Source organism: Alligator mississippiensis, chromosome 1 (genome assembly GCF_030867095.1).
Source record: "Alligator mississippiensis isolate rAllMis1 chromosome 1, rAllMis1, whole genome shotgun sequence".
Classification (NCBI taxonomy): domain Eukaryota; kingdom Metazoa; phylum Chordata; order Crocodylia; family Alligatoridae; genus Alligator; species Alligator mississippiensis.
In genome coordinates, this window is record NC_081824.1 from 456,096,487 (window position 1) to 456,121,418 (window position 24,932).

Here is a 24,932-nt window from a genome sequence, read left to right on the forward strand (position 1 = left end):
CTTCTTCTTTTTCTTTTTACTCATAATCACTCTTCTACAGCAGACTCAAACCCTGATGTGCAAATCACTCAACTGCCATGGTATTGATATTATGCTCAAAGCAGGAGGTAAAATTTGACCAGACTCTCCAATTTCAGGAGTGATCTTGGGCCAGGTTTTCAAAGGGGTTTAGATACTAAACATGGACCAGAGATGGGGGTTAGATACTGAACATGGACCAGAGCTCTGCTGCCCCTGCTCCACTGTCCAAATCCTATTGATTTCAATGGGAGTTGAGATCCACTTTAAAAGTGGCTTTTAGGATACTAAAAGCCAGTGCAAAAAAAAAAAGCTTTTATACACTTAAGTGCAATGTTGGTAGGATATAGGTGCCTACCATACCATAGCAAGCAGGGGTGAGTGGGGTGACCACCCCAGATGCCAAAGTGAAATGGTACCAATAGGTGCTGCCCAGCTAGGGCACGGCGTGGGGCACAGGACAGAGCTGCGAGAAGCTTGGTTGCGGGGGTAAAAGCAGCTGCTGCTGCTGCGTAGGCTCCTGGGCAAGCATGGGAGGGCATGTGGCCCCTGGATCTGTGCATGGGGTGAGAGTGGGTTGCCGCTGCAGGCTTTGCCCCAGGTGCCAAACTTTGTTGCTACGGCACTGGGTGCCCAGGTCCATAAGGGATATTGAAAAAGCCTGTGTCTAACTGTTTAAGTTCCTGGAAATCCACAAGTACCTAAGAAGATTTCTTGGGAGCAATAGTTCCATCCCAGTGCAGGCTCCGTGGTGCCACCATCGTGGCTGAGCTGAATGTCTCAGTGCCTGTTTCAGGTAGGCCTGCTTGGGATGCAGAAAGTAGGCACCACCATGCTTAAGTCTCCTGAGTGACTCTCTCCAGTGGATGTGCTCAGATCATGCCCAGCACACATCTATGACATCATGTTGAGTCCAAAGCACAACCACCCCCAGCCACTTTCACTTGTAAATGCAGCGAAGTAACTGCTTATCTTTTATTTAATAGGTTCTTGGAAGTGGGAAAGCTGGGCTTGAGGGAGGTCAAGCCTGCATCTTTCATGAGAATACTGTAATCAGCAGGTTGCAGACTAGGTGGAAATAAGACACTCTCCTCCTTTCCTACTTCAGCTCTGGCACTGTGGCAAGAATATAAGATTCTTGGGGGGGTCTGAGAGAAAAGAAGCAAGAGGGAGCATGGCTCTGTAGCCCAGTGATGAGGCTACTCACTAGGAAAGGGGAATCTTACGTTGTGGAATAGGAATATCACTCCAGGTCTCCCTGTTCCCAAGGGACTGCCATCACCATGCTCCCACTTGCTTATACTTTCCCTGAGCCCATGAATTTTGCATTCTTGGCTACTCAGTGGACTGGCCACTGACACGTGGCTCTACTTCGAGCAGTAGCAGAACGTTTGCAACTAAGCAACTTTCTATACTAAATTGGGCATGGATGAGGAGCACTGCCATGAAAAGATCTCCTACCAGCTTACTCCTCCCTGTGTGCCAAGGAGGGATAATTTGTCAGGTAGCCCCCTTTATGGTGCATGTCCAGAGTGTGCCCAATGTGAATTGTCAGCCTCAGTGCTACGTGTGCTGAGCACCAGCATAGCCAGCACTAAGTAGGAGCCATACATTGGCACCTGCCTGGCATTTTTTGGTGTGCAGAGTGGAAGTGGGCAGGGCATGTTTTCACATCAGTGATCCTGAGCATAGTCCAGAATTGGGTCATCATGCTCCAGCAGTTCCTAATCATTTGCGAACATGATTGACAGCTGTGGATCTTGGCCTTTTATTTTCAGTGCTCATATCCAGGCCATGGACATACCAGGTTTGCTTGATCACTATTCCTTCTCTCCACCTTTCTTTTTGGGGGAAAGAAAAACTAGGAGGGTTTAACATATTTTTCTCCTATAAGTTTTTTGCAGGCTGCTATTAGCAGCCATTATCAGTGCAAAATGGTTGAGGACATGCCCCCTTGGTTTTTAGTCTTTGTTTTTGGCATTGCTGTTTACAGTTGTTCAGCATTATGCCCCATTATTACTAAACCTGATTTACAATTCTGTTTTCCATACACATGTACATTCAATACTAAATAAATTATCATGTTCTATTTGTGCTTGTTTCTCTGTCTTCCAGATATGCCTATAGGCCTTAGTTCTTTAAATGTCCACTGTCTTCAGTGACAATTGACAGCTTAACAGTCGGGGTTTCTCCACACCACAGTAATACAGTTCACTTAATTTGCTTCTTTGCAACTGCTGAAATTATTTTTGAAGAAATAATTCATTCTCCTGCCTTGCAGCACAGCAAACCTGTGGGAGGTTTTTGGTTTTTTTGTCACTCAATGTAACCCCTGCTTTAAGATGGAAAATCTGGAAAAGTGCAGGTCAGGAGAAAGTCATGCCTACAGAGCCAACTAGGGAAGTTTTCTCAGCTATCTATTCATGTAATTTGCTTGGTCTTGTCATTGGGCTTGTTTAATCTTTCGTATGCACCAAAAGAGCTCAGGCATATTTACTTTGAATGAAATCCTGACTGTAGATTCTAGATCTTTTTGCTATCAGATGTAGCCCTAACAAACTGCCTTTATCCCCAGCCTGCATCCTCACAAATTTTCTAAATTTCACTCCAATGCTGATGCTTACTGTGTCATGGTCCCTGAGTTAACAGAGCATGAACTCATCATTACTGGATTTCTCAAAGCCAATTTCAGTGGAACCACCTCTTAGCCACTACCACCCAGACCACTTCCCCTTTTACTTTCAATTGTGTAACCTCCCTGTGGCATCTTGGGAAACCAGCAAGTGAATGTTTACTACCCTTTAACATCACTTAGCAACTGGAAATAAAAAGGAATTGGTATCATATAGCCTACCAGCTCTGCAGACTGGTAACAAATGCTCCAACCAATAATAGCCCTTGGAATGATGCTTGAACCTCTTCAGTAGTATAAATAGGTATTAATACTATTTACCTTAACATATAAAGCAATACTTTATTCAATAGCTGTGAAAATGTGGGCAAAAGCTTGTAGACAAGGCTATTCTTGTAGCCAAGTGGCTGTGCGCCTGTTTAAGACCCAAGTTAAGAACAGGAGGATTTGGACATCTATATATATTCTTGTAATTTTTCCATGATTGCCCTGGTTGCCCACACAACAACATTCACTATTTACATTAGAGGGTTTAATTTTGCCACAGTGAAGGGCACTCTGGCTCCTGAATATTTTACTCCAGATGGGATTTACTTTCTTTCTCCCTCCGCAGCTGCCTGCGGTTTACCTCCTGCTGATGGATGATCTTTCCCTGGCTAAAGCATTTTTCCCCAAGTGTGAAATTGATTCCAGATGACAATCAAGTGTGTGACTCCCTTCCCACTTGGGTCATCTCCAAAGACTCCACTCTCCCCTTTTTTAAGCTATATTTTAATTGAAAATGGCTTCCACACAATTTAATAAATGCTTATACTTTTATTAAAGTCAGAATGAGATGAAATACTGACACATTCAATTTTAATGCACTTCTCCACGGAAGCATTTATAGAAACTACTTGAAAACAACAACGACACATTTCTGGCATCAGACACTTGTTTGCAAGCACGTACACCGAAGAAGCAAATGCAAGCTGTGGTAGGAGTAACAGTCTTCCTCAGCCCCACCAGGCAAGATTTTTTTTTTAAAGAAATATTAAATTATACTTTGGGCTTGATGTTTTCTAAAGTTTCTGAATTCCTGGAGCTCCCATCAGTTTCCCAATGGCTAATGTGGTCCATTGATCAGCAAAGATTTGTAAGCTTTCCAATTGATATAGTCCTGCATCTTTCTTTGTAGCATCTCTTTAGAAGGATAAGGCTGAACCTGGAAAGCATAAATGCTGACGGTAAAATATACTGTGTAATCTCTATTAGCCATCCACAGTTAATCTTGTGACAGTAAGTAGAGTGAGGCATAAACTGCTTTGATATGACTACACCAAAGTATCATTGATCACTGGGGCTTGAAATGCAAACTTGCTCAGCAAAGAAGTAGATAAATACAGCTGGACTATTAATCCATCCCAAGATTTGCATTATAGTGATTGCTGTGCAAAAATCTGTCCAAACCCATGTGCAGTATACCAGTGTGTATATGAAAGCATTTAGGATTGCATTAAATGCTGAACTTCTATCTTTTAGTGCATTTTCCAAATACCTGGTTGGATCCAAGTTTTACAGTGGGTGTTTTCCAAGTTTTAATCGAGGCTTCAGAATGCTGCTTTATTTGTTACAAAGCCAGACAGTGAGATGACATGTTTGAATTGACTGAGCACGTGGGGCCAGATCCAAATTATTCTCTCCTCCAGGTAGGCACAGTTCAGCCTAAAAATTAGGCACCTTGCCTGAGACAGGTGGGAGAATTAGGTGATTAGGATGCATATTTGGTTGATGAAGACAGATGGTCCGCTCCACAGGACAATAGGGAAATGACTACAGTGAACCAGTAGGCCATGCTATACACAGAGATGCATCTGAACTCCTACTCCTCCCCAGGGCAAGAGGCTGAACACTAGGGTCAATGTGCTATTGCTTTCTGGTCATCTACAGGGCATTTTTGGTATTCACCCACCCAGGGGAGTTCTATCCTTGGATGCAGTGCTGTGTGCATGGATGACTATGGACACTCCTTGTGGACACCTGCTGGGGTTAGACACCTGAAAATGGAGTATACCAGAACCCATAGCTACCAGATTTAGGCACAGGAACAGAAAAAGGATGTGCATATGCTTCTTTTGCCCCTATAAGTCAGTGGCTATGGCACTCCCTTGAGAAAGTAGTGGTGCTGAATTTAGGTCTCCTTCACACAGAGGGAGTCTGAACCAGAGATGCTCTCACTTCCTAGCACATTGCTGTAACCAGCACATGACCAGTCAGTCATGCTCTGCTGCCTCCTTTAGAAGGTGATTTGGGGCTGTAAATCTGCAGACACAAAGGGGCTGTAAATCTACAGACTGTAGGAAATGCAGTCCTAGTTTAAATTATGCCAGGTGAAATCATAACCAAGCCTATATCCCTTGTCCTGTAGGAAAGGGAATAAAAGTATTTTCTTGCCTCATAAGGATGCCATGAGGAGAGTGCATTAAAACTAGACACTGTGGGCATGTCTACATGTGCAATAAATATGCCTGAATTTTCTGCACAGAAAATTCAGGTTTATTAACCTGCAGCCCTGCACACATTTGAACGTGCGCCTGTTGGGAACAAATTTGCTCCCGATGGGAGCTGTTCAGTCCAGAGCTGCTCCTGCCCTCTCTGCTCCCTGGCTGCAAAAACTGTGGGTTGGGAGTGAGAGACACCTGGAAATCTGGTTAAGCAATACACACACACACACACACACACACACACACACACACACACAGAGTATCAATTCTACCACTGAGCTATGAGTTCCCCCGTTCCAGCTGCTGCTTGAGATTAGTTAAATCTTGTAGCAGAAGCCAATAGGTGGGCATACCGGGGGTAGTCACTTCTTTTACACAAATGCATTATGAGTAAAAACAATAGGAGAAAAGGCTTATAAGAACATTAAGTAATGTGTCTGGTACTACCTAAAACTGTTCCAAAGATATCTAGAGCTGGCTGGATAGTCAAGACACGTGTCAGTCAATTCTGCTTCTGTCTGATGTTCCTGCCCCCGCTTCTTTGGAAAGCCATCTTTTATACATGCTATCTCCAAGTTTTATACATATTCATTCCTGATGCCATACGCAGATATCTGAAAGATTAACATATTCTGTTCATTTGTTGGTTAGGACCAGAGATATGTACATATCAGTCCAACACAATGTTTTATTGACATATTTACAATTTTAAAGTAATTTGGAAGCCTACCAGTATGTATATATAGTGGCATTTCATTTTAATCATGGAAAAATGCAAATTTGGGGTTTTTTAATCAGAGAATTTTCAGTTTTTAAACAGAGAACACCAGGATCTCTGGTCCTCACCAATAAATGAACAGAGTGTATTCATCTTTCAGATATCTGTATATGGATAATAACTGGAGATAGCGTGTATAAAAGATGGCTTTCCAAAGAAGCAGGGGCAGGAACATCGGACAGAAGCAGAATTGATCAACACGTGTCCTGACTATCCAGCCAGCTCTAGATATCTTTGGAACAGTTTTAGGTAGTACCAGATACATTACTTATGACGTTCTTATAAGGCTTTTCTTTTATTGTTTTTACTCATATAATATATTTGTGTACAAGAATTGACTATTCTCCCGGTGTGCCCACCTATTGGCTCCTGCTACAAGGTTTACTTGATCTCAAGCAGCAGGGGAATGGGGGAACTCATAGCGAATCTCATAAAGAATCAGTTCTTTAAAAGGCCATGCCTAACACTCCTCTGTGATGGGGCTGGCAATGAGAGCTTTGGAAGGTAACTTTGTAGGTGCTCTATTGCATGCCTATGTTAGGAGAATCTTCTTCCAGGTAAAACCACAACACTTGGAGCTCTTTATGTTGCTTCAGCCTCAGTTGTAGAGGGGTGGATCAGGGCTGATGATTTCTCACCACATCTGCTGAGAGGTCACTTCACTGGCCTGTCATATGATCCATCAGCCCTTGTGACAGGGCCACTGGTGAGGTATGTTGTTAAATAACAATATGCTCACTAACAAATTATGGGAAAACAAGAAATTGGTTCAAAGGATGTGGAATCTTGTTTTCAGCCTGAGTGTCTACTATTTTACTGTTTCATCCACTGTTTCAACTGTTGGGAGGCAGGACAAGTGAGCAACAGCATGATGCACAGAGACACAGGAGTAGGAATCAGGAGACTTGAGTCTGTTCCTCTCTGCCACTGATGTGCCATTTGCCCTTGAGCAAGTCATTCTACCACTCTTTCCAGCATGGCGTTGTGCAGTTCAGACATGCCCTGTTTCTTCACATGTAAACTGGGGATAATTTTTTTGCAAAGTGCTTGAAAATGTATGGCTGAAAGTGCCAGATTATTAAACTTACAATATAATAAAAATTGAGCAAAAGAATAATAAATGATTTGAGCATATTGAACAGTATTCACTGCAAATAAATGCATGGTGAAGAAAACTAACCTGTCCTCTGGGTTCTTAGATTATGCCGCTGTATCTGTGGCATTTGTTATTACAAGATCACACTAGTCTACAATTGTCCAATATGCTGCGGCAATGCTACCATAAATTTAAATATTCTGGGCCACTAGGAAGGTATCCTGAAATTCACATAATAAGGCATGAATGAACATTTAATTACAAAATTATCTATATTCTTTGCACTATCATGGCAAATGCTTAACTGTCTTACTAGGTTTGGGGGCTTTTCTTTTCCACAAGAGAACTAAATACTGCAAAATAGAGCTTCCTTGACAATTTAATTTTATCTATAGACTTCAATCTGGCAAAGTCTGAGGAAATCGTTCTTGCTGTAGATGTGGTGATGAGACTATAGAGGGAAAAGAAAGGCAATAAGAAGAGAAAGCTTTTGAAATAAATGAGTGTAATAAATGGGTACCATTGCAAACCACAGAATTTCTTTGGGATTGATTTTGGCTGATTTATGTACCAGGCAGTACAAATTGCATCTCTAAAGAAGTCTAATTATGAGATTAAATGCAATGGCTTGTAGCTGCACTAAGCATAAGATACGGATAACACCTGCCAATCGTTTTTGTTTGTTTGTTTGTTTTTTTCTAGGCTTTAAGGAAGCTGAAGAAGGTAGAAATGGGTGTTTACAAATGTAACAAATAGTTTTGAACATGATGGAGGCCAGGATTATATAGAAACATAGGAGTAGCAGTACTAGATCCAAACAATATGTTAGTATAATATGCTACCTGGAACAATGACTTGTGCCAGGTATCTTGGCTATGACAGTGAATGTGGCCACAGAAGTATAGGGATTTTTTTCCAATACCTGCTGATTAGTGGCTATAACTTTTTATTCTTTTTCTTGTACATATTTTGGCTTAAATTATCAAACCCTAAGGGAGTTAGGTACTCAAGTGAATTTCACTGAGTCTCTTTGAAAATCCCTGGCCTTTTATTTCAGCTAGTCTAATTTTCAATGATTACTCTTATTCATGTGACTTTCTAATAATTTTGCAACTCTGCCTTTGTCCTTGGCCTCAGCAGTACCACATGGCAGGGAATGCTAGGGCACTTGTACACATTGGAAGGGGGGGAGGGGGAGGGTTAGTCCTTAGGGTTGCATTCTGTGCCCCCTAAATTGAAACGGTGGGTTTTTAATTGAAACCCACCATTTTAATGTAGGGGTTTCCGTCACTGTTATGGCGAGGGGCCCAACCCTTTCTTTTTTTTCCTGGCAGAGCCTGCCTACAGCCAGGGGTGAGCTGAGCAGCCCCTGAGCTGAAGGGGGCCCCGGTCCTTCCCTCCTTCCCTCCACGGTGGTAGCACCTCCCCCCGCCAGGGTTGCCCAGACAGGCTATTAGTGGGCTGCCGGCTGGCCCAGCTCAGAGGCAGCACCCAGTCCATTCCAACTCTTCCCTGGCCTTGAGCTGGGGCAGTCCCAGCCTGCTAGCAGCCCAGCTGGGTGGCCCTGGGGGGTGCTGCCACAGGGGAGGGAAGGGCTGGGGGTCCCACAGCTCAGGGGCCAATCAGTCTGCCGGCAGCTTGCAGTGGGCAGACTCCGCCAAAAAAAAATAGATCGGGCCCCTCACCACTTCAGCAGGCACCGCCTCTGATAGCTGCAATGAATCATTGCAAACTCACCTACATCAGGATGCAGTTTAGTTTGCAATGATGGAACCTCATTTAAAATTATACCTCTGTGGCTCGAGATTGTAGGGGGGCTGTTAGGAGGGCTAAGGCAGAGATGGAACTGGGACTAGCGGCCCGGATCAAAGATAACAAGAAGTCCTTTTTTAAATACATAGAGGATAAAAAGAAGGTGCCAAATAATGTGGGGCCACTGCAGGACATGCTTGGTAATCTGGTGGTAGCACCAGATGACAAAGCTAACCACTTTAACAGATTCTTTGCTTCCATTTTTCTGAGCAGGGACTACAACTAGATCTTGACAGGTTACAGAGGTGAGCGGATGAGAACAGGATGAGTTTCAATATGAACAAGTGCAAGGTGTTGCACCTGGGGAGGAAGACCCAGCAGCATACCTACAGGCTGGGGAACTCCCTTCTTGTCAGCACAGAGGCAGAAAGGGATCTTGGAGTCATTATTGATGCCAAAATGAACATGGGCCGACAGTGTGGGGACGCGGTCAGAAAGGCTAACCTCACCTTGTCGTGCATCCACAGATGCATCACAAGCAGGTCCAAGGAGGTGATCCTCCCCCTCTATGCGACATTGGTCAGCCAGTTCTGGGCGCCACGCTTCAGGAAGGATGTGGACAGCATCGAGAGGGTCTGGATGAGGGCCAATCATATGATCAGGGGTCAGCAGGGCAGGCCCTACGAGGAGAGGCTACAGGACCTGAACCTTTTCAGCCTCCACAAGAGAAGGCTGAGAGGGGATCTGGTGGCCACCTATAAACTAGCCAAGGCGGACCAGCAGGCAATGGGAGAGTCCCTGTTCCCCCGAGCACTACCGGGGGTAACAAGGAACAACAGCCATAAGTTGACTGAGAGTAGATTCAGGCTGGATATCAGGAAGCACTATTTCACTGACAGGACAACTAGGAGCTGAAACCATCTTCCAAGGGAAGTGGTGCTCACCCCTACCCTGGGGGTCTTCAAAAGGAGGCTAGACATCCACCTAGCTGGGGTCATTTGACCACAGCATCCTTTCCTACCCATGGCAGGGGGTCAGACTAGATGATATGCTTAGGTCATTTCCGACACTACCAACTATGAAACTATGAAAACCCCCAAAACTCCTGCATGTGTACAGCATGACACCATTAAGCCATACAAAGTGACATTTTTATCACGTGTACATGGTAATGGCATCACATGTACAAGCACCCTAACAAGTTAATTATACATTAAAATATTTTTTTCTTTCAATGCTTATCTTTTTCCCTTCTACACTCTCTCTGAGTTCTCTTTGTTCTTGTGTTATGAAAAATAGCAAATAAGGGTACTTACTAGTTCTGTGTCTTTAAACTGGACACTGAACAATACAGCCAAACCAGGTATCTTTGATCTACCTTTCTGATGTCAAGGGAAGGTGATGTACAAGGCACTGGCCTACTTTGTAAAAGTCAGAGCCAAAATCTTGGGTCCATTAGTAGAATTAGTGTATTTAGCCCATTTCTAAGCTACAGTAGAAGCATAAAACTACAGTGTTGGTAAAATAGCCTGTATCATTTTCTGTCTCTAAAGGGTAAAATAATGCTATAACAGTGGGAAATAATTATCCGTGATGCAATAAAGCCTCGTTGACTTTTAATTCCCATCTTTCCTTTCAATATATGCATGCAATTTGATTTTCCAAATCAGCAGAATAAAAGAGGGTTTATCTTAACTGCCATCTAATTTTAAAGCTATGCTTAGATGAACATAACATTGTTTTAGTACCCTGGTATGCATCAGCAGGACTCTCAATAAAGGCCTCCAGGCATTTGGAGTCAAATTCTCTTCTCATTGACACTATAGCAAACTCCCTTGACTTTAAATTAATTGAAGAGAGAATTTAGCCCTTTAAGTGTAAATCCAGTTTATGAAAGGTTGTTAAATCTGACAATATGAATTCACTTTAGGAGGAAACACATTAGATGTTATTTCAACCCAATATGAACTATTTATATGATTGCCTTTATTTCTTTGTGTTTTATGGCTTATTTTACAAAATTTCATTTTAATGTGGTTAGCTACTGTTAAAGGGTTGTGGTTACAGCACAGCAAGGAGACACATTTCTGGCTCCTTTCTCTTGTCCTGTTCTGGCAAAGCGATTGCTGCTTACAGAGTAAGCTCAGAAACAGTGGGAAGTGGTTGAAAGAGTGGCTTATTCCCAGAGAACAGAATCAGATGTAAGACTAGAGTTTTCACTCTGTTTTTTGCTAAACATTACCTGGATTTGGGGATTGCATCAAAGCACCCCATAAAGCTCTGTCTCTGTAAACACAAATGGGACTGCTCATGTCCAAGCAACACCTACAGAGCCCATACCTTAGGATCGGTGAGCTCAGTGGGAGCATTTTTGGATATGGATACATGATGTATATGTATGTTGCTATTTTTACACCAGCATAGATGTGGAGAGGATATACAACATGCAGCCCCATACAGGTTTTGGTCTCTTTAATCTGAGGTAAAGATGCACCTCAAAAAATTCAGAGTAATAAGACTCCTGGGTCAGTTAGACTCGTGTACTACCTAGGTGTGAATAGTTCAAGCCAGCTTCAATCTGGGATAGCCTTTTGCTCAGCGAAAACAGGCATTTATTCAACTCCCCCACCACCTAGTTATGAGGCATCATGAAGCGTTGACTAGAGGCAACCAGCTTTGGAGAGCTGGTCATCTGTTTTTTTCTGGGCACCAGAGTAGCTTACATCAGTGTACAAACATATGTAAAGTTACATCGGTGTTAATAGGCCACATTTCTGCACCCTGGGCTGATTTCTATGGGTGGAAGATGCATTTCCTACAATTTACAATATTTTTATGTGTACCTGGTCAGATACAGAAACATAAGAACAGTGTTTTCAGACCCTTAAAACCTCTCTAGCCTTCATTATAAAGGGCCAAAGAGGGCTCCTAAATATTCTTGGTAGTTATCAATTTTTTTTCAGTAAGGGGTTACATGACAAGCTGAGTTTCATCTAAAAAAGCTGGTACATTTCTAGCCCTCCTGGTTACAGTGAAAAGATTTAAAATGTGATCTGATGGACCACAAAGACTCAGAAAGCAGAAGGCAGACAAAGGAGCCAAAAATATATCTTTAAAAAAACCCCTCATGATTTTTAAGGTAATGTCAGAGATTTTGATTTTTTTTTAGGCCAGATGTGATCTTTTGAATGTTAGGGATTGGCAAAACTACACATTCCTCCTTCTGGTCACAGTTTTTGCTAAGGGAGAAATTCACCCAGTCTTGCCCTGTAGGATTTCCCAAATATTATAGAACACAGTGAATGGAAGGAGAGATCAGAGGGGTCTATTTGTAAGAACAAATGAAAAAATTGCAGTGGGAGACCTCAGCTGCTTCACAATAGGTGTCCATGTAGTTGTTTTTACCCTGTACTAACTGAAAGATGACCCATGATAGCTTGGTCTTGTTTCCTGACCCAGGGTAAGAGCAAGCATATGAACAGTTATTGCAGAATAGTGAGCATGTTATAAATCCCTTTCCAACTTATTGTAAGTTTCTTTATATCTTAAGTTACTTTTTGTCACAGCCGCTGAATGCTTTTTTAATGGAGAGCTTTCTGTTTATCTTGTTTATTCTGTACTCAATTAACTCACTGTTAATAGCAGGCAGAACACATTTCTGATAAAAGGAGTATGTTGGGGGATTTATCGCTTGGAAAGAACAAAAGGATCAAGAGCAGCTCCTAAGGACTGATACCAATCTTACATGTAATAGTGTAATTGACCACATATTTACCCTTGTTTAATACAATTTGGACAGGCCTGGTGTAGCTCATTTGACAGACTGTATATGGTAGGGTAATTGCATTGAAGAGACTAAATGTAAGTCAGAGCTGGGAAGTAATGAATACAGAACAGTTAATTACTCTGTAAGCAAACACATTAAAGCCTGCCAGGAATGTGAAGGTGAACATCGGGTTATTCAGCAGGACAGTGAAATTGCAAATGGAAAGCATAAGAGGTGCACAGCTTTCCAGCAATGTTAGGGAAAGGATTTTTAAGAGTAAGAACTGTTAGGAGTGGGTGTGAGCAAGATCAGCCACTCCATAAAATATTTATTTCATATGCACACATCTCTGATCTTTCTCCACCAGCCATTTCTGCTATTATAAGCCCTGCTTCTTAACATTTTTATCAAGTAGCACATTCCCTCTCTTTGCTCACTGAAATGTAAAAAAGTTGTGGTTTCCAAATTATTTCTGCTATGTGGTATCTGGTTCCATTAGTGTTCAGAGATATGTGCCAGCATCAAAGTCCTGTTGTGCAAGGTGTTGTACAAAGGCAAAATAAACCATACATCAAAATTACTTACAACATAGGAACCTGCTCCTACAATCAAACGCATGGGGGTAGATACCTGATAGGGCTGTGGCTCCTCATTGATATAAGGGTGAAGTTACACATTACACTTAGACCATACTAAATCTGTGCAATGTTAAGCATTATTAAAGTTAGAAGGTGCTGTGAGTAGTCACACATTAAGGGTTAGTATTGTTTCTTGCCTACATGGCTCAGACTTGCCACTAGACAGCTGGTGAGCAGGGACATAGATAGGAGCCAGGACACCTAGACTCTGTCCCTGGTCCAGGCCGGAGGAGGCTGGGAGCAGTGCATCCCTGGGATGCTGAAGGACTGCAAATTGCTCAGTTTATCTCCTTGAAGTAGACTGAAGTTACCCTAACAGGAACTAGATAGCACAGCCCAGAGTTAACCCTTGCCTGAAGTGGCTAATTTTGAGATGCTGAGAGGGCACTTAGCATGAGTTAAGGAGTTTTAACCTACAGATACTTGTTAAGTGCTCTTACTATGAAAATGTAATGTGTAACTTCACGCTAAGTTAGGTTCCAGTCCTGTAATCAGTCTGGCTGTACTGATGTAGTTGAAATTGAATCTTTTCTTAATTTACACCCCCATTCAAAGGAGGTGTAACACTCAATTGAAAGGGATGGATGCAACTGAGGATGACAATAACTGGAATGTGTGGTAATACTCAGAAAGAAAGCAGACTGACGTGCCAAATGAGAGGAAATGATCAAAATATATGGAAACATAAAGACAGGGTGCATGGTTAGGGTTGGTGCATGGTTAGGGTGCAGGGTTCCATGGTTAGGATGCTAGCCCCAAACTTTAGAGACTGGGTATGACTATTTTCCTTTTGGGAAGTCTCAGTGGATATTGCCAGCTCTGGTATTCCTGAGCTTCCTGACATAGAACTGATGGAATAATTACTTTAAAAATTCATTAGGCAAATCTGATATGCCCAAAAAAGGATACCTGGATGTGTTCTTCTGAGTTCCCCCTGCTAACACCATGATAAACAACATTCTGTACAAAATAATCCTTCCTTCCTGCCTGCCTGCCTGCTTACAAATTAATCCTGTTTGGGTTTTGTCCTGCTGTGGATTTTTCTATGATCTAACAGTTGTTGGTTTTTTTTCTTTTTTCCTTAAAGAAAAAGTATTTCTCGGTTGCAAATACCTCAGTGGAAGAGAACAGACAGATTCTTTTCTTGAGAGTTGAGCAACTGGAACATCTTTTCCCCCCCACAATTCTAAATGATCAAATCCATCCAAAGGAGTGTTCTCTCTTTCTAATTATTTTAGTTATTATTGGAAAATGTTTAGTCAGATTTATGACAATATACTTTTTTTCCAGAAGGCAAAATGATCAAGGATCTGGGAGGCAAGATTTATGAAGAAAGGCTGAAAGAACTAGGGTTATTTAGCACGGAGAAGTGAAGACTGAGGGGGGATTTGATAAGTCTTCAAATACCTGAAAAGCGATTATAGAGAGGATGGAGATGGCAGGAACTTTCTGACTACAAAGGTGGTCCAGCATTGGAATAGGTTAGCCAGAGATGTGGATTCTCCATGCTTCAAAATTTCAAGAGCAGGTAAGTCAGACACTTGGCTGGGATGGTTTAATCAGGAATGCTCCTGCCTTGAGCATGGGGCTGGACAGGATGTGACCTTGTGAGGTCCCTTCCAGCCCTACTTCCCTATGATCCTATGAGGTTCAACACTGCAATAGCTACTTCACACAGGACACTGTAAATAGCTATCCTACATCCTACCTGATTTCATGAACAGCAGTGCCTGAAACCACACACTGGAAAGAACGATTCTAAATATTCTCATCCCTCTGAGGATATCTTTTAAAACTTTTTTTAAAAAAGGTGTGGCTCTTTTCTTCTTTTCTGTACTATAGTGTATAAGCATAAGTTCATCCTCTCTTCAGATATGTCAGTTGTGAGGGAAGAAAAACTTCAGTGAGGGAAATTATCACAGATATTTGTGATTATGGGATAAGCGTTGTGGTATTATCTGATCGTGATCGTATTATCTGATCTTTCTGGGAGGTCTGAGTGGATCTTGTCAGCCCTGATATTCTTGAGGTTCCTGTTCAAGCTGGCTGAAGAATAACTGTCCACGAACAACATTTATACTGGAAATATGACGGAGGTTTCTAACTCCTCAAAAAAGTGAGCCTACCACTATGAGAAATGGGGACAAGAGTCCTAACTAGCTTTAAGCTTGAGCTTGATCCACTTATGAACACAGCTATATGGCTGTATGCCGGTGAAAGCCTTGTACTGGGCAAGATGATCCAGAAGGTCCCTTCCCCAGCTCTGACCGATCTAAAATTTATAATCTAAATAGTTTGTGGGCCCTCTAGTGGCTCTGCGACTTCATAGCAGCCTGTCAGAGCAGCAGGGTGGGTATATGCAGCAGGGCTTTGCATATTGTGTATCCCCACTTCCCTGAATCCTCCTCTACCCCTGTGGCCCCTTCACAGTACGTGTATTGTAAAGACAGAACAGGGCCATACACTATGCTATCCAGGAAGAAAATGTGCACCTTGTACATGTGTCTGAAGGAGATAAATCTCCAGTAGCCAGTAATTTGTGATGTCCATTGCTAAAAACACAAGGATATCAGAAATGGTGTGCCCTATGTCATATGTGTAGAGCAAGTCTTTTTTTATATTTTTTTTAAAACTCCCTCTAAAGGAATAACTTACTCCTGGAATCCAAGCAATCTTGATTGCTTTCAAATCACAATATTTTATGTTCCTGGGCTAAAAGGGTTTTGTTCCTATTTTATGACCTAATATACAAGCACAATGACCCCTTCTAACTGCAGACATTTTTACTTTACCTGCATGCCAACTGCCTTATTATATACAATGCTAAAAAATACCAGTACTGTGTCAGGGAGTCTGTACCACTGGCCAGCACAAACAGATTGTTTCTATAAGCCCTTGCCCATCATTTCTAGATGCACTGTTTTGCAGAACTTGTATTCTGGGTCTATAGTTACAGCGCAGCAAGGAAAATGGCTTGACACAGAAGGATAAGACTTCATAACCAAACATCTGCAGTGAGCATGGTTCAGCAAGCACTCTGATGTTTGAAAGTATCTGAATTACCCCAGGGTAACCTGTAACATTTCTAGATAATTGCTGTGGTCTCAATGCAAGAAGCTCTAGATTAATAAGACTTACAGTTGTGCATAATTTTTGGCGATAGTCTTCATTCATGTGCTTCTTGAAGAACTCCTTTGATACCACAATGCACTCAGCTCCATCAGAAACCAAGGTCATGCTAAGTGCATCTTCAAAGACTACATATACCAGACCCTACAAAAATATTGGCATATTATTATTTATATGGCAGTAACACCTATCCTATATCATCCTGAATAGATTTTACATTGCCCTCAACTCCATTATATCTGAGCGCATTCCACCAGTGACGTGACTTATATCTATCATAAGTGGGTCATTATCTTCTCCATCTTTTCCTAACAATGATTGATCCCCCATTATGCTACATACTGTACAAATACATAAAAAGATGGTTCTTGCCTCACTGAGCTAAATAGGGAAGGCGTACAAAAGCCAGGAGGGAGAACAGAGGCACAGAGAGATGAAGTGATACATCTAAGGCCACACAACAGAGTGGTAGCAGAAAAGAAAATAGAAGAATCACATTTACTCCACCTTTCCTGATACCCAGGATAGGAGACTGGCCACTAGATTAGCCTGCCTGCCTGGATGCAAGTGTGGGATGTTTACTTGCAAAAAGAGAAAAGGGGTTTTTTTGTTTGTTTTTATAATTCATGGGAATTTCATGAGTTTACACAAACCAGAAAATTCTACCTGTCAAAATTTTTTTTTAAATCTAACCCATACAGACTGTTGATCCAAAAAAGGGAAAAAGTGCCAGGGACTGGAAAATCTGCTAAGGGACCCTACTACTGATAATGGTTTTATGTGGAAGGCACTCATAGACCATGGTCAGTAGCTGTATTTTGGTTGCAGCTGTGATGGTCAACAGCAGCAGCCTGAAACTAAAATAGAAAACAAAATACAGACTGTACAGCTTGTTGTAAAACAGCACATGAATATTACACTACTTCATCAAGGGCTACTTACATTGTCCTGAATACAAATGTAACCATGAACTTCCTTTAAAAAATAAATTATTTTGCCAAATTCCTTTATAAATAATAGTGACCATGCATATTCATAGGACAAGGTAAGGACAATCTCTGATGGCCAGTGCATTGGTGCAACACCATTTGCTTCAGTGTGGAGAAAAATAAGATATATTGGGAAACGTAACCATATTTCCTACTCTCTTGCATGGGGCCCTCTGAAGCATCCCACTTCTGAGAAAGAAGGAAACTTGGACTATATATGAATGCCTCCTTCAGTGGAATGAGATGCCAAGGACAACTCTTGACACACTCTTCGAGCATTTCCTCCACAGCATACTCATTCTCACCACTTGTTGATGCAGGGAGAGGTCATGATTGGGAATTAAGCATGGGTTTTCTACTTGGCTGTACAGAGCTCTACCACAGATTATTGTAGGCTCAGCAGATTTTAAAGTGAAATCACAGTGTAGATAAATCAGCCCAGTCACATACAGTTGGACTTAAAATTACTTAGCAGTTCACATAATAAAATTCATCAGCAGGTTAGGGACTCTTTAGTAAAGTTGGATGTGTACAAGTCCATGGGGCCGGGCATGACGCACCTGACAGTGTTGAGGCAGTTGGCTGATGTGACTGTAGAGCTGCTAGCCAGTATCTTTGAAAACTCATGTTGATTAGGAGGGGTCCTGGATGGTTGAAAAATATACTACCCATTTTTAAGAAAGTGAAGAAAGAGGATCCAGGGAACTACAGACCAGTCAGCCTCTCCTTAATCCCTGAAAAAAATCATGGAGTGGGTCTTAAAGGAATCCATTTCTAGGTACTTACTTGGAGGAGAAGAACATGATTAGGAACAGTCAGCATGGACTCACCAAAGGCAAGTTATGCCTGACTAAACTGATTACCTTTTATGATGAGATGACTGGCTCTGCGAACGCAGGGAGAGCAGTGGATGCGATATACCCTGACATTAGCAAAGATTTAGATATGGTCTCCAGCAACATTCTCACAAGCAAACTAAGGAAGTATGGGTTGGGTGAAGGAACTGTATGGAAAGAAAACTGGCTGAAGTGGTGGACTTAAAGGGCTCATCTACATGAGATGCTTTACTCAAGTTTAGAGCAAATTACTGCATTGTAAGCATCACTTTCTACACGTGCAGACACTTACTGGGTGTGTCTACATGAGATGCTTAACTGCTCAGTAGCATAGTTTACTGCACAGTAAGCACACATTTACACATGTGCATGCTTACTGTGCAGTAAAAACCCCTAATTGTGAATAAATTTGATCTGCAAATGCAGGTATCAAATTTACTCATGATTAGTTACTGTGCAGTAATGCATGTGTAGATGCAAACTGCAACTAGCCTGAGGCTGGCCCCAGGGCTTTGGGCTAGGTGCTTCTCCTGCTCCAGGCAGGGCTGGGCTGCCTCTATGGCAGCTCCTGCCTCAGACCTTTAAAAGCCGCAGGCATTTTTAGCCCTGGGGCACGTCAGCAGGCAGCCTGAGGAAATTCTAGGCCCTGTGTTCCCCTAGGCAGGCCACAGACCAGCTGCCCCAACCTGTCTGCACCCTATCACCACTGCCTGGCATCGCAATGCCGCATGGCCAGTGCCTCCCACACCCAGTGCCCTAGCCCTCACTGGCAGGTCTGCAGCACTCCTGGGGCCTCAGTGGGGGGTGGCCACCACTACTTCTGCCACTGCAGGTGGTGTTCCCATTACCAGGCGTCTTTCACCCACTGTGCCTCCTCTGCCCAGGCCTCGTGGAAGAGCTCCCCCCCACACACACACCCCAGGCCTCCCAGATGTTATGCAGTATGTAGTCTGTGATGGTGACCTGGGGGAGGTTGTCCTCCGTGAACTTGAGGCAGGCAGTGAGGGTATGCCAGCTGCCCTTGAGTTGCCTGAAGACACGATCCATGAAGGTGCAGGTCTGGCCCAGATATTGGTTAAAGTGGGCCTGATGAGGGTCCAGCTGGGTGGAGTAGTGCTGCATAAGCCAGGGCAGGAGCGCATAGGTGGGGCCCCCAATGAGGGGCAGGAGCACCACGGTGCCCAGCTGCAGGTCTGACATCCTCTGGTGCGAAGCACCCATTCTCCACCAGCCCCGGCAGGGCAGAGTTCCTGAAGATGAGAGCATCGTGGGTGCTGCCTGCCCAGCCAATGCTCACATGTGTGAAGGCCTTGCAGTAGTCCACAACAGCCTGGAGCACCATGGAGTGAAAGTCCCTCCAGCTTTATGGAGAAGGCAGGTGCTGGGGATGTGGATCCCGTCCAGGACCCTGATGCACTGGGGGAAGCCCAGGGCATGGAACCCTGCCACCACTGGTAGAAGGTCATGCATGTGGAGCACAGTGTCCCCCAGCACATCCTGGAGGACACCGCACACCCCCAGGACATCCTTCTCACCGGTGGCTTTGCCCTCACCAAATGGGTGGCCAATGTATAGCAGGTTAGCGGATGTGGCCAACTTGAGCATGGCAATGGCCAGCTGGGCGTTTGTGGGGAGAAGTGGCCACATGCCGGTGTCCTGCCACTCCAGGTGTGGTCAGAGCTGCCCCAGGAGGTCCTAGAAGGTGGCCTAGGCCATTCAGAATGCCTCCAGCCACAGCTCATTGTCCCAGGTGTGCTGGACTAGGTACACCCACCAATCCTGACTGGCCTGGAGGGCCCAGAGGTGACAAGGCTGGAGGCCCAGGAGGGCAATAGTGGCCCCGGTGGTGGCATCCTGGAGCCCATGGTCAGCGTCCCTGCTGGGGTCCAGCCAAGCAGACAGGGTTGAGGCAGCAAGTGTGCAGTGGCAGCTCTGGGACAGTGCACCGTGAGCAGGCAGGAAGTCGCTGCATGTGGGGGAGCTGGGAGGGGTGAGATGGCTGAAGGTCAGAGAGTGGGTGGTGCAGTGGGCCAGCAGGGCCAGCGTGGTGGCCAGCAGGAGCACAGGGCACTGCTTATCACTACCGGGGCAGAGGCTGGAGCAGCCATGGTGGGAGGAGGCACAGGTGGTGAGGAGAGCACTGCTGTGTGCTGTCCCTGTGCTACGTACACCAGGGAGCAGTGAGCGGCACTGGCTTTTAAATAGGGCTGGCAGCTGCAGCTGGAGCCTGGAGCTGCCCCCAGTGGTGGCAGGTGCCCATTGCAGGGCCCTGGGAAATGGAAGCAGATTAGCAGCAAATCTGCTCCTGCTTTCCTTGACATGGAGACACAGGACTGGGACCATTTACTCATGAATAGTTTACTTGGAAGTAAACTGGTGCCACATCAAATCTATTGTGCAATAATTTGCTCTAATTCCAAATAAACTTGCTATAAATACAAATAGCAGATTTACTTGGGAGTAATTACTGCACAGTATGGCACACACAGGTGGCTGACTGGGAGCAAATGTGCTCCTGGTCAGCCAGACAGCAGGGGGTGGGAAATTACTCCCTGTCCCCAGGAGCTGCCTGCTGCCAGGGTGGGCTCCGCTACTGAAGCCTGAGCAGGGACAATGTTCCCCTGCCCCAGCAGCAGGGAACTCCCAGCCCCCGCTCTGTGACCGCAGAGTGGGGGATGGAAGATTTCTATCTCCCAGCCTGGTTCTGCCACCATGCAACTACGGCTGCGCTCCGAGACCTCAGAGCCCAGAGATTCTTATCTCCCAGCCCTGGCTGTGCAGTTGTGGAGCTGAGGCTGGGAGATAAGAATCTCCCAGGCCTGGCTTCACAATCGCAATTGTGCTGCTGAGGCAGGGGGACAATGTCCCTGCCTGGGCTCTGATAGTGGAGCCTGCCCTGACAGCAGGCAGTTCCCGGGTGCATGAAGCAATGTCTCCTGGCCCAATGCTCCCTGACAGCTCCCGGACTAGCACCCAGGGGGAGCCTGGCTGTTGCACGGGGCTGGTGCAGGGCTACTGGGGGTGGGAGCAAACTGCAGACATGAGCAGCAAATCTGCTTCTGCTTCCCTGCTTTTGTAGATGCCTGCCTGGGGTGGGTTTACTCTAGAGTAAATTACTTTATAGTAAACCCACTCCAAAGCATTTGCACATATAGATGCACCCAAAGGGCAGAAATCAATTGCTCAATGTCTAGTTGGTAGCCAGTGTCAAGTGGAGTCCTCCAGGGGTTGGTCCTGGGGCTGGATTTGTTCTATATCTTCATCAACAACCTGAAAGATGGGGTGGAGTGCACCCTCAGCAAGTTTGCAGATGATGCCAAGCTGGAGCGAACAGCAGATAAATTGGAGGGTAAGGCTAGGATTCAGGAAGACCTTGACAAATTGGAGGATTGGACCAAAAGAAATCTCATGAGGTTCATGAGGACAAGTGCAAAGTCCTGCACTTAGGACGGTACAATTCCATGCACCAGGACAGGATCAGGACCAACTGGCTAAGCAGCAGCTCTGCAGAAAAGAACTGGGGGTTACAGTAGACGATAAGCTGAATATAAGCCAACAGTGTGTCCTTGTTGCAAAGAAGGCTAATAGCATACTGGGCTGTATTAGCAAGACTGATGCCAGCAGGTTATAGAAAGTGATTCTTCCCCTCTATTAGGCACTGGTAAGGTCACATCTGGAGTAGTATCCAATTTTGCCCCTCCCCCCCCCCCTACAGAAAGCACGTAGAAAAATTGGAGCGAGTCCAGCAGAGGGCAATGGAAATGGTTTGGGGGCTGGGGCACATGACTTCTGAGGAGAGGCTGAGCGAACTGGGTTGATTTATTCTGGAGTAGAGAACACTTAGAGTGGATTTAACAGCAGCCTTCAACTACCTGAAGGAGGGCTCCAAAGAGGATGGAGCTGGACTGTTCTCAGTGGTGGCAGATGACAGAACAAGGAGCAATGATCTCAAATTGCAGCAAGGGAAATTTAGCCTAGATATAAGGAAAAACTTTCTCATGAGGAGGGTGGTAAAGCACTGGAACAGGCTATGCAGACAGGCTGTGGAATCTCCATCCTTGGTGGTTGTTAACATGCAGCTAGACTAAGCCTTGACTGGGATAATCGAATTGTGTATTGTCCTGCTTTGAGCAAGGGGTTTGTACTAGATGACCTCCTGAGGTCCCATCCAACCTTCATTTTCTACGATTCCATGAATTTCTCTCTTTCTGTTGACAGGATATTCCACCACAAAGAACTGAATCCCAGCCACAGGCAAAACTCTCCCTGACATTCTGCAATCGAGCTCTGAGTAGCAACTTTCTCTCTTACAAAGTTAATTCCTCCCACACCTAAGTTATTAGTCCCTGATAACTAATACCACCAAACTCCTGGCTTTCCTGCCAGTCCACACTAGAAATTTACTGTGCCAGTCAGTAGCACCTTCATATGCCAGGTTGCCCCACAGAAGCAGCGTAGATGTTTGTGTGACCCTGGAGAAAGGCTAATAAACACTGCTGAGTATCAGTGCTAGTTAGCCCACCTGCAGTGTCAGCTGCATTGCATCTTCTGGTTCAGGAGGTTGACCATATGGAGCAGCACAATGCATTTGAGACTGCTGCTGCCTATCTTGGTAAGTTTGCATTTAAACCACGTCCCTTGCAAGGGAAGCTGCTGGGCTAGTTTCTCACAATGAAAATTAAGTTCCAGCATTTGGCATTGCCGATGTTGCTACAGGAAGATAGGAGAAGGTATGACAGAACACAAGCAGAAGCACCAGTGGTGTAATGCAGGAAGGGTAACTGGTAGCTGGGGTAGAAAGCCTCCAAAACCACCCGCCTGGTCAAGAGAAAGCAATAGCTCGTGCAGCTGTTTTGAGTAATTCACTATTCCCTAAAGTCCTCACTTGCCAGCAGCATGACAGAGAGTAGAATTTTAGACCAGGCCCATTTCTCCAGTTAAATCTGTCATCTCTTATAAAATGAGTTTTCAGCTGGTCCAGTGGCAGCACAGGAATCCTGCTGTGCTCTTGAAAAGTGCATCCTGTTGTGTGAGGAGTCAGTCCTGGTCACCACCAATGGATGCAGAGGACTGCCCCAGAGTCTCAGTCCTAACGGAGCTCACATGCACAGCAGACGTGACCGTCTACTTGACCTTCAGAGTATGACAGAGACTTTCTGAGGCATGTAGCTTGGAACTGGGATAAAAAATGGTCCTTGATAACAGCTAATGAGTTTTGCCTCAATATTTGAAGGCCCATCCTGAGACACATTTAATGGACCTTTTGTAGCGGGGTTGGTGTTTAACCCTATTAATCATCTCAAAACTGAGACATACAGAATTACGAGCCACTTCTGCAAATCCTGGTTTCATACTTTAATTTGCTGTGAATAGCCCCCTTACATTTTTAACATCAGCCTGGCTACAGCAACATTCCCTTCTGTTTTCAACCTGTGCAGCCTGCTATGGAAGATAATGTATAGTCTCTCCTAGAGACTTTACTTTGTTCGCTCATTTTTTACTTTAGATTAAGGGAAAATAACACGATAGACTGTCTTGCTTTTTGTGTACAGAACTAAAACAGATGTGGTCAGGGTTGTCAAAATATAAATGGACGAAATTTTGCTAGGAAGAAGGGGTCAGGCTCACTGGGAACTACACAGAGACCTGTCATATTAGAACCCCATGTTAAAGTTGCTCCAATGTTCTTTACAAACGAGAAGCATTAAAATCTCAAAGGCATTTCCAATCCATTAGCACAAAACTAAAAATAGCTGGATGCACTGTTCTTAAAAATAGAAATTTTCTATAAGAAGAGAAGCAGCAATAAGAGCTGCCCACAAGATTCATTTCTAGCAAGGAGAAATGCTGGAGCATTAGCAGCATCAATCCATTTCATCTCTATAATACTTTTTTTTCTGTTCTTTAAGTTTCACTTCTAACCTACGTGCAACAGTGCCTTGTCTTTACAGTAAGGCAGCCCCAAATTCTTACTCATTAATAAATACCAGACTCTCACATGGAAGTTATAGAAAAAAATGAGGTTTTCTACAAAGCCATTATAATATTTCTGGTTTATTTCTTAGAATCATAGAAAATTAGGTTTAGAAGGGAGGTCATCTAGCCCAACCCCCTGCTCAAAGCAGGACCATCCCCAACTAGATCATCCCAGTCAAGGCTTTGTCCAGCTGGGTCTTAAAAGCCTCCAAGGATGGAGAATCCACAACCTCCATGGGTAACCTGTTCAAGTGTTTTACTACCCTCCTTGTGAAAAAGTTTTTTTCCTAATATATAAACTAAACTTCCTTTGTTGCAACTTGAGACCATTGTTCTTTGTTCTGTCATCTGCCACCACAGAGAACAGTCCCGCTTCAGTCTAGTTCCAGACTCTCTTCTTACTTGCATTGGCATAATTCTAGAGGCTTCACATATGGAGGCCACATTGTCCAAGGAAAAATGAATCACCAACTGCCATCTTTTGCTCTTTATGCAACATGATACCTCAGATCCTTAGAGTTAGCTCAAGTTAGCCTTATTTCCACTGATTTCATTGAGAGATCGATGCTTACGAACCTAGGCTAGGGACAGAAGTTACACATACACCGCTGTAAGTGATCAGAAACTGCTTCAATTCTGTAGCACAACAGAAGTTCAGTGCACATAAACCCCTTTCAAAATGGCTGAAACAAGTTTAAGATAAACCTGGATGGATGTAATATTAGACTTAACTGATTTAGGTTAAGTCTGGTTACTGAAATTCTGTCTCAAATCCCTTCCAGATTTGAATTAACTCACAGTCCCCCAGCATCCCAGAATGCTTTGCATTTCCCCTGCAA

General features: G+C 44.1%; 1 protein-coding gene across 2 annotated transcripts in view; it reads right to left on the minus strand.

Moving 5' to 3' along the window:
* Positions 1-3,451: 3,451 nt before the first annotated feature.
* The window catches only part of LOC102568455 (uncharacterized), a 58,244-nt gene continuing 36,763 nt past the window's right edge, over positions 3,452-24,932 (minus strand). For both annotated transcript variants that reach the window (XR_009461962.1, XM_019496395.2), the window contains 2 exons: positions 16,302-16,436; positions 3,452-3,854 (listed from right to left, as the gene is read on the minus strand). Coding sequence is in view for 1 of the 2 variants with exons in the window: in XM_019496395.2 (XP_019351940.2) it covers positions 3,756-3,854; positions 16,302-16,436 (234 nt within the window). In the remaining variant the exon portion in view is untranslated. The remainder of the gene's footprint in view (positions 3,855-16,301; positions 16,437-24,932) is intronic.